Source organism: Globicephala melas, chromosome 9, assembly GCF_963455315.2.
Source record: "Globicephala melas chromosome 9, mGloMel1.2, whole genome shotgun sequence".
In the NCBI taxonomy this organism is placed as follows: Eukaryota; Metazoa; Chordata; class Mammalia; order Artiodactyla; family Delphinidae; genus Globicephala; species Globicephala melas.
The window spans coordinates 95,354,349-95,371,130 of record NC_083322.1 but is presented as its reverse complement, the minus strand read 5'-3'; the positions used below and the strand labels follow the sequence as shown (position 1 = coordinate 95,371,130).

Below are 16,782 nucleotides of genomic sequence, written 5' to 3'. Positions count from 1 at the left end.
AGTTTTGTGAGACCACGAGAGCTGGGTTTCCCAGAGAACTCTGACCCCTCACCCTCTACCCCCAGGAGGCCCTCTTTGCACGCTGGTGAGTAGAGCTGAGCCCTCTTCCTGCCTTGCTTGTCCTCTCCCTTCTCCTAACAAGCTGTGTCGGGGGTGAAGGCCTGGCGTGCCTGCCGAGCCTGGGTCTCACCTCGTAGAAGCCCCGGACCAGGGCCTCGGTCTGCTGCACCGCTCCGCGCTCCACCCGCCACCTCACCATCCTCTCGATGTACTCTTTCTTGTTCTTTTCTGTCACTTGGGTGTTCGCTCCTCCAGACTTTAACTCCCTCTCCGTTACCTTGAGGGGAAACAAAGATCATGATGCTTGTTGACTCAGCTTATCTTACAGTGAGACAGATCGATTTTAGGAGTATGAACTCTTTGCAAAAAGTCGTCTTCACAAGCATTTGGCATCATTACTTTCTTGCTTCTTTTTCCTTTCCTGGAAGTTACTAGAAAGGTTCTGGTTGTTCTAAGCAGATACTTCAGTACCTTAGAAGCATTTTTGTTTTATAAAGAGAAAATGTGTTTCTTTAACTCAAGAGGCTTAATGGAAATAAAAGAAAAATGCCCCTGGTTGTCCCTAAATGGACTGGAATGTCCTTATCCTATAGTCACATACTTGATTGCCCCAAATCCCAATTAGATCAAATTCTTAACAGCCAAATTCTTCCCCAACCACAGCAGATCATTGGCAGGAAAACAGTGGAGGGTGGGAGGATACTTTTGCAGCCAGGTATAAGAGTGGCTGAAGAGTGACAGCCTGACCTTGAGAAAGGAAACAGAGATTGAAGTTGCCACGTAGTATGAAGATGCATGTTTGTTAGGACAAGCTAACAAGAAAAGTGATGATCTGCGCTTTACTGTTTTGAAAGGCAAGAAGGCACATAACATATTAGACATTTTTATCAAAAAGAGTTGGTGTGTTAAATTAGGAAGATGGCGGAAGAGTAAGACGTGGAGATCACCTTCCTCCCCACAGATACACCAGAAATACATCTACACGTGGAACAACTCCTACAGAACATCTACTGAACGCTGGCAGAAGACCTCAGACCTCCCAAAAGGCAAGAAACCCCGCACGTACCTGGGTCGGCAAAAGAAAAAAGAATAAACAGAGACAAAAGGATAGGGACGGGACCTGCACCAGTGGGAGGGAGCTGTGAAGGAGGAAACGTTTCCACACACTAGGAGCCCCTTCGCGGGCGGAGACTGCGGGTGGCGGAGGGGGGAAGCTTCGGAGCCGCGGAGGAGAACGCAGCCACAGGGGTGTGGAGGGCAAAGCGGGGAGATTCCCGCACAGAGGATCGGTGCCGACCAGCACTCACCAGCCCGAGAGGCTTGTCTGCTCACCCGCCGAGGCGGGCGGGGGTGGGAGCTGAGGCTCGGGCTTCGGTCGGAGCGCAGGGAGAGGACTGGGGTTGGCTGCGTGAACACAGCCTGCAGGGGGTTGGTGCACCACGGCTAGCCGGGAGGGAGTCCGGGGAAAAGTCTGGACCTGCCGAAGAGGCAAGAGACTTTTTCTTACCTCTTTGTGTCCTGTTGCGTGAGGAGAGGGAATTAAGAGCGCTGCTTAAAGGAGCTCCAGAGACGGGCGCGAGCCGCGGCTATAAGCGCGGACCCCAGAGACGGGCAGGAGACGGTAAGGCCGCTGCTGCCGCCACCAAAAAGCCTGTGTGCGAGCACAGGTCACTGTCCACACCCCGTTCCGGGGAGCCTGTGCAGCCCGCCACTGCCAGGGTCACGGGATCCAGGGTCAACTTCCCCGGGAGAACGCACGGTGCGCCTTAGGCTGGTGCAGCGTCACGCTGCCCTCTGCCGCCACAGGCCCGCCCCGCATCCGTCCCCCTCCCTCCCCGCGGCCTGAGTGAGCCAGAGCCCCCGAATCAGCGGCTCCTTTAACCCCGTCCTGTTAAAGGAGAACAGACGCCCTCCGGCGACCTACACGCAGAGGCGGGGCCAAATCCAAAGCTGAGCCACTGGGAGCTGTGAGAACAAAGAAGAGAAAGGGAAATCTCTCCCAGCCTCAGGAGCAGCGGATTAAAGCTCCACAATCAACTTGATGTACCTGCATGTGTGGAATACCTGAATAGACAACCAATCATCCCAAATTGAGGAGGTGGACTTTGAGAGCAAGATTTATTATTTTTTCCCCTTTTCCTCTTTTTGTGAGTGTGTATGTGTATGCTTCTGTGTGAGATTTTGTCTGTATAGCTTTGCCTTCACCATTTGTCCTAGGGTTCTATCCGTCCGTTTTTTTTTTTCTTAAAAAATTTTTTTCTTAATAATTATTTTTTTATTTTAATAACTTTATTTTACTTTATCTTACTTTATTTTATTTTCTTTTATTTTCTTTCTTCCTTCCTTCCTTCCTTCCATCCTTCCTTCCTTCCTTTTCTTTCTACTTTTTCTCCCTTTTATTCTGAGCCGTGTGGGTGAAAGGCTCTTGGTGCTGCAGCCAGGAGTCAGTGCTGTGCCTCTGAGGTGGGAGAGCCAACTTCAGGACACTGGTCCACAGGAGACCTCCCAGCTCCACATAATATCAAACGGAGAAAATCTCCCAGAGATCTCCATCTCAACACCAGCACCCAGCTTCACTCAACGACCAGCAAGCTACAGTGCTGGACACCCTATGCCAAACAACTAGCAAGACAGGAACACAACCCCACCCATTAGCAGAGAGGCTGCCTAAAATCATAATAAGTCCACAGACACCCCAAAACACACCACCAGACGTGGACATGCCCACCAGAAAGACAAGATCCAGCCTCATCCACCAGAACACAGGCACTAGTCCCCTCCATCAGGAAGCCTACACAACCCACTGAACCAACTTTAGCCACTGGGGACAGACACCAAAAACAACGGGAACTACGAACTTGCAGCGTGCAAAAAGGAGACCCCAAACACAGTAAGATAAGCAAAATGAGAAGACAGAGAAACACACAGCAGATGAAGGAGCAAGATAAAAACCCACCAGACCTAACAAATGAAGAGGAAATAGGCAGTCTACCTGAAAAAGAATTCAGAATAATGATAGTAAACATGATCCAAAATCTTGGAAACAGAATAGAGAAAATGTAAGAAACATTTAACAAGGACCTAGAAGAACTAAAGATGAAACAAGCAATGATGAACAACACAATAAATGAAATTAAAAATACTCTAGATGGGATCAATAGCAGAATAACCGAGGCAGAAGAACGGATAAGTGACCTGGAAGATAAAATAGTGGAAATAACTACTGCAGAGCAGAATAAAGAAAAAAGAATGAAAAGAACTGAGGACAGACTCAGAGACCTCTGGGACAACATTAAACGCACCAACATTCGAATTATAGGGGTTCCAGAAGAAGAAGAGAAAAAGAAAGGGACTGAGAAAATATTTGAAGAGATTATAGTTGAAAACTTCCCTAATATGGGAAAGGAAATAGTTAATCAAGTCCAGGAAGCACAGAGAGCCCCATACAGGATAAATCCAAGGAGAAACATGCCAAGACACATATTAATCAAACTGTCAAAACTTAAATAGAAAGAAAACATATTAAAAGCAGCAAGGGAAAAACAACAAATAACACACAAGGGAATCCCCATAAGGTTAACAGCTGATCTTTCAGCAGAAACTCTGCAAGCCAGAAGGGAGTGGCAGGACATATTGAAAGTGTTGAAGGAGAAAAACCTGCAACCAAGATTACTCTACCCAGCAAGGATCTCATTCAATTTGATGGAGAAATTAAAACCTTTACAGACAAGCAAAAGCTGAGAGAGTTCAGCACCACCAAACCAGCTTTACAACAAATGCTAAAGGAACTTCTCTAGACAAGAAACACAAGAGAAGGGAAAGACCTACAATAACAAACCCAAAACAATTAAGAAAATGGGAATAGGAACATACATATCGATAATTACCTTGAATGTAAATGGATTAAATGCTCCCACCGAAAGACACAGACTGGTTGAATGGATACAAAAACAAGACTCATATATATGCTGTCTACAAGAGACCCACTTCAGACCTAGAGACACATACAGACTGAAGGTAAGGGGATGGAAAAAGATATTCCATGCAAATGGAAACCAAAAGAAAGCTGGAGTAGCAATTCTCATATCAGACAAAATAGACTTTAAAATAAAGACTATTACAACAGACAAAGAAGGACACTACATCATGATCAAGGGATCGATCCAAGAAGAAGATATAACAATTGTAAATATTTATGCACCCAACATAGGAGCACCTCAATACATAAGGCAAATACTAACAGCCATAAAAGGGGAAATCGACAGTAACACATTCATAGTAGGGGAATTTAACATCCCACTTTCACCAATGGACAGGTCATCCAAAATGAAAATAAATAAGGAAACACAAGCTTTAAATGATACATTAAACAAGATGAACTTAATTGATATTTATAGGACATTCCATCCAAAAACAACAGAATACACATTCTTCTCAAGTGCTCATGGAACATTCTCCAGGATAGATCATATCTTGGGTCACAAATCAAGCCTTGGTAAATTTAAGAAAATTGAAATTGTATCAAGTATCTTTTCCGACCACAATGCTATGAGACTAGATATCAATTACAGGAAAATATTTGTAAAAAATACAAACACATGGAGGCTAAACAATACACTACGTAATAACGAAGTGATCACTGAAGAAATCAAAGAGGAAATCAAAAAATACCTAGAAACAAATGACAATGGAGACACGATGACCCAAAACCTATGGGAAGCAGCAAAAGCGGTTCTAAGAGAGAAGTTTATAGCAATACAATCCTACCTTAAGAAACAGGAAACATCTCGAATAAACAACCTAACCTTGCACCTAAAGCAATTAGAGAAAGAAGAACAAAAAACCCCAAAGTTAGCAGAAGGAAAGAAGTCATAAAGATCAGATCAGAAATAAATGAAAAAGAAATGAAGGAAACGATAGCAAAGATCAATAAAACTAAAAGCTGGTTCTTTGAGAAGATAAACAAAATTGATAAACCATTAGCCAGACTCATCAAGAAAAAAAGGGAGAAGACTCAAATCAATAGAATTGGAAATGAAAAAGGAGAAGTAACAACTGACACTGCAGAAATACAAAAGATCATGAGAGATTACTACAAGCAACTCTATGCCAATAAAATGGACAACCTGGAAGAAATGGACAAATTCTTAGAAATGTACAACCAGCCAAGACTGAATCAGGAAGAAATAGAAAATATGAACAGACCAATAACAAGCACAGAAATTGAAACTGTGATTAAAAACCTTTCAACAAACAAAAGCCCAGGACCAGATGGCTTCACAGGCGAATTATATCAAACATTTAGAGAAGAGCTAACACCTATCCTTCTCAACCTCTTCCAAAATATAGCAGAGGGAGGAACACTCCCAAACTCATTCTATGAGGCCACCATCACCCTGATACACAAACCAGACAAGGATGTCACAAAGAAAGAAAACTACAGGCCAATATCACTGATGAAAATAGGTGTAAAAATCCTCAACAAAATACTAGCAAACAGAATCCAACAGCACATTAAAAGGATCATACACCATGATCAAGTGGGGTTTATTCCAGGAATGCAAGTATTCTTCAATATATGCAAATCAATCAACGTGATACACCATATTAACAAATTGAAGGAGAAAAACCATATGATCATTTCAATAGATGCAGATAAAGCTTTTGACAAAATTCAACACCCATTTATAATAAAAACCCTGCAGAAAGTAGGCATAGAGGGAACTTTCCTCAACATAATAAAGGCCATATATGACAAACTCACCGCCAACATCGTCCTCAATGGTGAAAAACTGAAAGCATTTCCACTAAGATCAGGAACAAGACAAGGTTGCCCACTCTCACCACTCTTATTCAACATAGTTTTGGAAGTTTTAGCCACAGCAATCAGAGAAGAAAAGGAAATAAAAGGAATCCAAATCGGAAAAGAAGAAGTAAAGCTGTCACTGTTTGCAGATGACATGATACTACACATAGAGAATCCTAAAAATGCCACCAGAAAACTACTAGAGCTAATCAATGAATTTGGTAAAGTAGCAGGATACAAAATTAATGCACAGAAATCTCTGGCATTCCTATACACTAATGATGAAAAATCTGAAAGTGAAATCAAGAAAACATTCCCATTTACCATTGCAACAAAAAGAATAAAATATCTAGGAATAAACCTACCTAAGGAGACAAAAGACCTGTATGCAGAAAATAATAAGACACTGATGAAAGAAATTAAAGATGATACAAATAGATGGAGTGATATACCATGTTCTTGGATTGGAAGAATCAACATTGTGAAAATGACTCTACCACCCAAAGCAATCTACAGATTCAATGCAATCCCTATCAAACTACCAATGGCATTTTTCACAGAAGTAGAACAAAAAATTTCACAATTTGTATGGAAACACAAAAGACCCTGAATAGCCAAAGCAATCTTGAGAATGAAAAATGGAGCAGGAGGAATCAGGCTCCCTGACTTCAGACTATACTACAAAGCTACAGTAATCAAGACAGTATGGTACTGGCACAAAAACAGAAATACAGATTAATGGAACAGGATAGAAAGCCCAGAGATAACCCCATGTACATCTGGTCACCTTATCTTTGATAAAGGAGGCAAGAAAGTACAGTGGAGAAGGACAGCCTCTTCAATAAGTGATGCTGGGAAAACTGGACAGGTATATGTAAAAGTATGAGATTAGATCACTCCCTAACACCATACACAAAAATAACCTCAAAATGGATTAAAGACCTAAATGTAAGGCCAGAAACTATCAAACTCTTAGAAGAAAACATAGGCAGAACACTCTATGACATAAATCACAACAAGGTCTTTTTTGACCCACCTCCTAGAGAAATGGAAATAAAAACAAAAATAAACAAATGGAACCTAATGAAACTTAAAAGCTTTTGCACAGCAAAGGAAACCATAAACAAGACCAAAAGACAACCTTCAGAATGGGAGAAAATATTTGCAAATGAAGCAACTGACAAAGGATTAATCTCCAAAATTTACAAGCAGCTCATGCAGCTCAATAACAAAAAAAAAAAACAACCCAATCCAAAAATGGGCAGAAGACCTAAATAGACATTTCTCCAAAGAAGATATACAGATTGCCAACAAACACATGGAAGAATGCTCAACATCATTAATCATTAAAGAAATGCAAGTCAAAACTACAATGAGGTATCACCTCACACCAGTCAAAATGGCCATCATCAAAAAATCTAGGAACAGTAAATGCTAGAGAGGGTGTGGAGAAAAGGGAACCCTCTTGCACTGCTGCTGGGAATGTGAATTGGTTCAGCCACTATGGAGAACAGTATGGAGGTTCCTTAAAAAACTACAAATAGAACTACCATACGACCCAGCAATCCCACTACTGGGCATATACCCTGAGAAAACCATAATTCAAAAAGAGTCATGTACCAAAATGTTCATTGCAGCTATATTTACACTAGCCAGGAGATGGAAACAACCTAAGTGTCCATCATCAGATGAATGGATGAAGAAAATGTGGCAGATATATACAATGGAATATTACTCAGCCATAAAAAGAAACGAAATTGAGTTATTTGTAGTGAGGTGGATGGACCTAGAGTCTGTCAAACAGAGTGAAGTAAGTCAGAAAGAGAAAAACAAATACCATATGCTAACACATATATATGGAATTTAAGAAAAAAAAATGTCATGAAGAACCCAGGGCTAAGACAGGAATAAAGACACAGACCTACCAGGGAATGGACTTGGGGATATGGGGAGGGGGAAGGGTAAGCTGTGACAAAGTGAGAGAGTGGCATGGACATATATACACTACCAAACGTAAAATAGATAGCTAGTCGGAAGCAGCCGCATAGCATAAGGAGATCAGCTCGGTGCTTTGTGACCACTTAGAGGGGTGGGATATGGAGGGTGGGAGGGAAGGAGACGCAAGAGGGAAGAGATATGGGAACATATGTATATGTATAACTGATTCACTTTGTTGTAAAGCAGAAACAAACACACCATTGTAAAGCAATTATACTCCAATAAAGATGTTAAAAAAAAAAGTGTTGGTGTTTGAAAGGGGTTAGCATCAGTTATCTTAAATTTGCTTAAGGGGTTCACCTTGCTGCTCAATGCTGTAAGAAAAATGAGGCATAACTGTACTCAGTTACTGATTGAAAAATATATGTATATATTTGGCACTCATGGACAAGGTACTTAAACAAAACAGTTCACAGAAGTCTTCTGATTACATTTTCTTCTATCACTTGGGTGACTAAAGTAAATATGAAATACTTGTCAATTATAACATTAATTTCCACCCAAGATCCATATTCTTCGGAGCCTCTGGATTTTAGCTGCCCAGTTAAAGACTATTTCCTGACACTAAGTGTGTGATGTAATTAAATTCTGGCAATTAGGTATAGCGGGGGTGTTGTACAGCACTTTCAGGGGGCCTCCTTAAAGGGAGGGGCTATGCCCCTTTGTCCTGCTACTTCAGACACGGACGTGATGGTTGGGGCACTGTATGCATCTGGGTCATGAGTGCAGGTGGCCACTGTAGGGATTGCAGCCTTGGGTTGCCTGCCTCCACACTTTTATGTAAGAGAAAAATATACTGTTCGTTTCCGCAGGGTCATTGGGTTTCTTCATTAGCAGCTGAACCTAATCTTAACTAACACACCCAGGAAAAGCCTATGGTGTCTTTCAGCTGCATCTGTCTGTCTGCTCTTCATAACTTGCCAAAAGAAGGGCTGAGACTCGATCTTCTAAAACCAAAATCATCATTCTTGGTGACCTCATTTGAAAAGAAACAGGATCGTTTAAGCTTTAAACAGATAGATATTATTCTAGATCTATAACACATCCTGATTTTTATCACTGGGAACATTTTGAACTTTCTCTGAGGTGTTCAACTCCTACGCTATATACACCTGAAAAATTGCTCTTTTTATTTTCAATGTTATTTTTTTCCCTCTAATTTATGTATTTAGTCATTTGTAGTTTACTTGATTTCTTCCTGTGTCCATGGAATAAAATTTAAGTGCTGTAAATGGCCATACAGTGAAAAGCAAGTTTCTCTCCCACCTCATCGCCTAGCCATACAATCTCTCTACTTGGAGAAAATCACCCTTCCTTCCCTTCCAGGGAAGGGGGATGTATACACTAGGGATGTATACACTAGGGATGTATACATGTATCAGTGTATACACTAGGGAATACGTATAGATCATCTCTTTTCCCATAAATGGTAGCATATTATACACACTGTTCATCATCATACTTTTTCAATTAAAAATACACCTTGACCATTGTTTCATACCAATTTAGACCTGCCTTATTCTTTCTTTCTTGTCGTTATACTACTCGGTTTATTGTTTATGATTTATATGTAAATGGATGGGCTGGGGTGTCAGACCACACATCCCACTAGTCCACTATTCCGCTGTGTGAGTGAATCGTCATTTATTTCACCAATGCTCTACTGCTGAACATTTAGATTGGTTCGGATCTTTTGCAATGATCAACAATGCTGCAATGAAGATCCGAATCCATTAGTCATTTCAATTGGATGTGAATATGTCTGTAGGGCAAATTTCTAGACGTAGATGCTGAGTCAAAGGCAGGTGCATTTAGAATGAGGATAGATATCACAAAGGTGCCTTTCATAGAGGATGAAGCAAACTTCTGCTTACTCCCACCTACACTCCTGTATAGAGTGCCTGTTTCTCTACACCATCTCCAAAATAGAATACTGCTAAGCTTTCTGATTCTTGACATTCTCATGAGGGAAAATGGTATTTCACAAGGCTTTAATTTACATTTTACAAAATAGTGAATGAGGGTGAGTATTTCCTCCCCTGGGAACTATCTACTTATATTCTTTGCTAATTTTCTATTGTGGGGCCGATCATTTCTTACTGATCTGCAGAATCTCTTCCTATATTGAAAGAAATGGCCTTTTGTCTGTTTTATGCATTACAATGTAGTAAATATTATGCCATTTTACTTTATGTTGTATTTTTGCCATGTGGTATTAAAAAAGTAATTTTACTTGACTATCTCAATCTTTTCCTTTATGACTGACAGTTTGTGTCACATCTATAGCAGCATTCCTTACTGCAAGATTAAAAAGGAAAATCCTGTCATTTTCATCTTTTTGTTGTTTTTTTAAACAGTCAACTTTTTCACCCACGTGGAATTTATTTTAGCATAACGCGTTAGGTTTGGGATCTAAAGTTTTTTTAAGATGGGTTCCCATTTGTCTTAATATATTTTGCTAAATAATTGTGTTTATTTTACAAATTTACCCTCTACTATAGGGCAAATGTGAAGGATGGGCTAAAAAGTAGTTATGCAGAGGAATAGTGTATTTTACACGTTCCTCTGGTATACAGGAAGACAGTTAAGTGAATCATACATTCTTGAACATAGTTACAACATATAGTTGTAAGAAATAATTTTTTGTCAAATATAGAAGAGAATATCCTTCAGAGGTATGTTTACACACAGGCAATGCACCAGAACAGTGACATTTTCCAGGACCTGTCCAAGATGCTTGATTGAAGCTGTGGGTGATGGGAGGTCTGCAAGGTTCAGTGGGTAACTCTCACCCATGGACTCAGCGTGCTGTCCACAGTCACGCAACGTACTTATAAAGTAAACCAGCTTAATTCTCACAACATCCCATTACAAATTGCACACGTCATGGAACCTCTCGTAAATGATATTCTCAAAACCTTAATTGCTAAATCTGCTCAGGCTGTGGTTGGTCTGATAAAACTGTAACCCAGAAAATTCAATGTTATATAAACACGGGTAGAAAAAGAAATGGAGAGCTTATCTTATTAAAGAGTACTGAAGTATATGCATTTTGGAGAAGTAAATATCTGGACGCTAGTGATAAAAGAAGTATTATTGTAGTTGCACAGATAAGAGAAATACCTTACAGATGTATTGCACACTTTACAAAAATGCTTTCTGATCCATTATCACATGTGATTTTCAAAAAAACTCTATAAACTAGATCCATGTCAAAACAAGAAAAAGAAGACATGGGTACCTTTAATAAAGGGAATAGTCCTCAAAGAACTATATCTTAAATGAATGACAGTCCTTGTTTTTAAATACAAAACCCCATTACTACGTGATCCTGCAATCCCTCTTCTGGGTATATATATCCAAAAGAATTGAAAGCAGGGACTTGAACAGGTATTTGTACACCTGTGTTGATACCAGCATTATCCAGGATACCCAAAAGGTGGAAGCCACCCAAGCGTCCATCAACATATCAATGGCTAAACAAACTATGGTATTTACATACTATGGAATGTTATTCAGCCCTAATAAAGGAGGCAATCCTGTCACGTGCTGTAACGTGGATGAACCTTGAAGATATTACGCCAAGTGAAATAAACTGGTCGCAAAAAGACAAACACTGTATGATTCCACTTATATGAGGTACTCAGAGTAGCTAAATTCAGAGAAAGAAAAAGTAGAATGGTTGCCAGGGACTGGGGAGAGGGAGAAATGGGGAGCTATTGTCTAATGGGCACAGCTTCAGTTTTCCAAGATGAAGGAGTTCTGGAGATGGTCGCACAACACTGTGAATCTGCTCCACCACACTGAATGGACTGTACCCTTCAACGTGGTCAAGATGGTAAATTTCATGGTATGTGAATTTTCCACAGTAAAACCCCAAATGTCTTTTCCAAGACCCACATCTCACAAACCTGGCCAAAAACTTCTTCATTAACCGTGAATGTGAGGTCGAGGATGTCTGTGATGTTGTTGTCTTTCATCCATTGCAAGCTCTGGTGGAATTCCTCATCCAGATATTCCAGGTCACTCAAATCACAGGGCCTGGGTGTATTCAAAGGGAGAAAGGTAAACGGATTGTTTCAATAGACAGCTGCCCAGACCTCATGCCAAAATGTGGTTATGTCACTCCTGGCTAAAGTGACACAGACGTATTCTAACAATTGGATACTTTTGAATATACTGATGAATCTTTTTAGTTCATTCAGTAGTTTTTTATTGGAAAAGGAAATTTTAAAATGTTTACAATAATAAACACAAAACGATTACTGACTCAGGGGCTCTCCATGGCCGTTGGAGAAGAGTATCATTTGAAAACAACTAAATTATAGACAGATCAATTCTTTTTTTTTTCTTTTTCTTCTTCCAGTTTTATTGAGATATAATTGACATACGGCACTGTATAAGTTTAAGGTGCACAGCATAATGACTTACATACAAGGACAGATCAATTCTACTTAGTAGTTTCATGCAATGCTTGTAATGTTACTATATTTATATAAACTGATTTATATCTGTTATATGATGTTTTCTTATGCTTACATTAAAGCTCCAAATGCATTTTTATTGGACTAAAAGGTTTATGTGATATCTAAGCACTCAGAAAAGTAAATCACCATAAACCTAACAGGAATGATTAGGGGAAAAACAGGGACAAAAGGGTCAGAGGTGCCAGAGAGGCCAGTGCCTCTGGTCCCACAGGCAGGGCCGGGTGGACACTTACAGTCTCAGGAGTGCCTTATAGAAGGGCCTTGTGAAGAAAGCGTCCAGAAGGTACTGATGGATCAGAGCCAGGCCTAGGATTCGACCACTAAACCTGAACCTGGAACACAGACAAGGCAGAGCAACTGAAGGGCAGCTGGGAAATTACACTGTTAAATATTTTCATTTGTACTGTTATCTGATATGTTTCTTCATAGTACTCATCTTTTAAGTTGCTTGAAAAGTTTGCCAATTGATGACACAATGGAGGCATCCATTCTTCTTATTCTTTACCATAAACAATGCCTATGAACTAGGTATGTACTAAGGAACCCTCCTCTCCCCCAAGTACCCAAATAGAATCATTTTGCTGCAATCCTTTTCTCAGACCTGAGAGTATAAGGACCTAAGTGATGAAAAGAGCTGGTGGAGGGGAATTCTGGGACCCTAGACAAACAGTCAGCATTTAAAAAAAATTATTTATTTATTTTCTTTGGACACATTTTTTTTTTAACATCTTTATTGGAGTATAATTGCTTTACATTGTTGTGTTAGTTGCTGCTGTATAACAAAGTGAATCAGCTATATGTATACATATATCCCCATATCCCTTCCCTCTGTGTCTCCCTCCCACCCTCCCTATCCCACCCCTCTAGGTGGTCACAAAGCACGAGCTGAGCTCCCTGTGCTATGCGGCTGCTTCCCACTAGCTATCTATTTTACATTTGGTAGTGTACATATGTCCATGCCACTCTCTCACTTTGTCTCATCTTACCCTTCCCCCTCCCCGTGTCCTCAAGTCCATTCTCTACATCTGCGTCTTTATTCCTGTCCTGCCCCTGGGTTCTTCAGAACTTTTTTTTTTAGATTCCATATATATGTGTTAGCATACGGTATTTGTTTTTCTTTTTCTGACTTCACTCTGTATGACAGACTCTAGGTGCATCCACCTCACTACAAATAACTCAATTTCATTTCTCTTTATGGCTGAGTAATATTCCATTGTATCTATGTGCCACATCTTATTTATCCATTCATCTGTCGATGGACACTTAGGTTGCTTCCATGTCCTGGCTATTGTAAATAGTGCAAACGGTCAGCAAGGAACCTGAGGGTCTGAATCTAAGGATATGGAAAGTTTTCTGGACCATGCATCCTCACCTATTCGGGCATTCCAAAGATACCACCTGAAGGTCTAATGTGTGCCTGACCCTATGCTGGGAGGTGGGGGACCTGAGTATGAATCACATATGGCGGTCGTGCTCACGGTCAGTGGGGAGAAGTACGTGGAATCCCACTGTGGTAATCGGTAAGTGGAGCCTACGTCGTCACACATGAAGAACAAGGTCTCTGCTGGGAGGAACTGATCACATAGACCTGGTCACCTCCAGATGTAAGCGCCTTCACTGATTTAAAACCTTGTTGGGGTAAACTGCTTCCAGGCAGTTTTGCTGGTGATCTGCCTAGCTGCCTGCCACGGCTCCCGAGGGCTTGGCCCCATCGTTGCCCTGCTCCTAAACCAGTTTCCCATCTGCCTGGTCTAGCACGCTGTTTCCCTCACCCTGTGTTCTGCCCATCCCTGGTGCCTACCTCCATGATTGGGGTCTCTCCTGTCTCTTCCTATCTAACTAGATTTTCACCTAAGCATAGACTTAGCTGTGACTTTTCTCAGATCCTCCCAGTTGGAATTTCCAACTAAGCCATGACCTTTCATGAGGCTCTTTTTAGACTCAAAAGACTTTGTACTCTGTAACTGCTATAAGAATGGTTTCAATGAATAGATTATCAGATCCTGTAATAAGTGTAATCAAATTGCCACTTTGGAAGGAGTCGATTCTTTTTGCGTGAAATAACATGTAAATATTATTGACTCCGGGGAGACCAGAGGCGAGTAGAACGTTAGTAAAGGTGCTAAAGGGGCACTGTGGACGGGGAGGCTCATGGGACAGCTGAACATCTTACAGTCCTTGAGGCCGGGCTACACCATCGGTGCTGCATTCCCCCAGGGCTCTTTCCTGATACCCCAATAACCAACGGGTCCCCAACATGGCGGCCACAATCCTGCGTACTCCATGCAGGCTTACCCACGCTAACGGACTCTGAGGCATCACAACTGATGCTCCTAACATGATGTGGGGCTGTGGCCATGTGGTGGAGACGGCGAGACCACCCACAGTGGGAAGAGAGCAAACGTCCACACAGAGGTGCCTGCCAAGAACCTCCCTCACTTAGAGGTGGCCCTGAAAGGCCTAGTAAAGAGAAATGGTAATCTCAGCAGGCAGTAGTGTCTGCAGAAATGGAATAGATAAAAATATTACACGAGAATACTATTTTCAGCTCAATGTTAAAAAAGGGACTATCTCAATAAATTGTAAATTCTCCAGCAAAATACACATTCTTCAAATCTATTCAAGAAGAAGAACTTAAATAAACAAATGACCATAGTATAAACTAGAAAACTTTGAGGAAAAAGAACTATGTTCAAAATTGATGCTGGGACAGTCCATACATGGACAGAAAACACCCCTACTATTTAAATAGCTCCAGAAACCAGAAAAGGGTAGAAAACTTCTTACTTCATCATTATGAGCTACCATAACCACAAAATGGAATCTGGAAAAAAGGAAAGGAAACTAAAGACATCTCACTCATACATTAAAAACATCATAAATAAAACACAAGAGAAAGTACCAGTCCATTCCCTGAATAATGCCAGATGATTCAGGATGTTTGATTTTAGGAAACTAAGGACAATTTACTATTAGGCATTCTCTTATTAAAATTAATAACGATGTCAAGAGACAAAAATCATATGGCTTTTCTTTTTTTTTTTGGTTAGAAGCTGAAAAGTTACTTGAAAATATTCACCATCTATGATATCACTTATATGTGAAATCTAAAAAAAATGACACAAATGAACTTATTTACAAAACATAAATAGACTCACAGACTTAGAAAACAAACTTATGGTTACCAAAGGGGAAAGGTGGTGGGGGAGGGATAAATTACGAGGTTGGGATTAACATATACACACTAGTACATATAAAATAGATAATCAACAAGGTCCTACAGTATAGCCCAGAGAACTCTACTCAGTACCCTGTAATAACCTATATAGGAAAAGAATTTGAAAAAGATTTTATATAAATATGTGTGTGTTTATATATATATATATATATATATCTGAATCACTTTGCTGTATATCTGACAGTAACACAACATTGTAAGTCAACTGTACTCCAATATAAAATAAAAATTTTTTAAAATGGGGTAAAAGGGGACCAAGAAAAAAAAATATCCACTGTCCATTTCTGAAGAAAAAAAATCTTTGTAGTAAACAAGGAATAGAAGAATACTTCCTTACATAATGAAGAACATTCATCTCAGCATCGTATCTGACAATAAAAATACAGGGTGCTGGTTACCACCACCCTTCACACTGTTCCATCAGTTCTAGTCACTGTAGTTCATTACAAGTGAAAAATGGGAAACAGATTAGAAATAACGTTTATGGGATGCCGATTGGGCCAACACATATGATGTTACCTTGTTGATCCTTGCTGCACTATTTTATGACTATGGCTATCTTCATTTCACAAGGAGTCTAGGGTCAATAATTAGCCCCGGGCAAGTGGTACACTGGGGAAACTGACCCATGCCTGCCAGAAGCCCGACCAAGCCTTTTCCTTTGCGTCCATTTTGAGAAGCTGGACAGTAGTGAGGTTAATCCTCTGGTCCAGGGGCCAGGTTGCCTGGTGTGTGACCTCGTGCCGGGACTTAACCACCTATGCTTCATTTCTTCTTCTGGAAAACGGCACCCTTCAGGTGATAACTATTATTATTTTATGTTGGCTTCCAATACCTCCTTGTGCTAATTAGGAATATTTTGATTCAAGTAACCTTCCACGAGTTTAAGCCAAAGGGGGAATTCATTATAAGGTCCTGGCAGTGTCTAAAGAAATGCAGGGGCAGGAATGCAGTTGAGCGTCAGGTACTGGGGTGACTTCACCCTCCCTCACCCAGTGTCTCCCCTTAGCTCTTCTCTGTGCACATCTGCTCCTTTCTTCTCTCTCACTGCCAACACGGCTCATGTCTCTCAGCCTGGAGTTCAAGCCCCTAGAGAGACCAACTTGACTTTCACTGACCTAGGTCCAAATTTCCAGCATGATTCCGTGATTGTCCCAACTCAGCTTGGATGTCCACCCTGCACCAATCCTGAG

The 16,782-nt window shown here is 40.8% G+C and overlaps 1 protein-coding gene across 8 annotated transcripts in view; it reads right to left on the bottom strand.

Moving 5' to 3' along the window:
• Window positions 1-16,782, bottom strand: part of HECW1 (HECT, C2 and WW domain containing E3 ubiquitin protein ligase 1) — a 479,149-nt gene that overhangs the window by 11,664 nt on the left and 450,703 nt on the right. For all 8 annotated transcript variants that reach the window (XM_060304845.1, XM_060304844.1, XM_060304842.1 and 5 more), the window contains 3 exons: window positions 12,585-12,683; window positions 11,776-11,905; window positions 191-337 (listed from right to left, as the gene is read on the bottom strand). In XM_060304845.1, coding sequence (XP_060160828.1) covers window positions 191-337; window positions 11,776-11,905; window positions 12,585-12,683 — 376 coding nt within the window. The remainder of the gene's footprint in view (window positions 1-190; window positions 338-11,775; window positions 11,906-12,584; window positions 12,684-16,782) is intronic.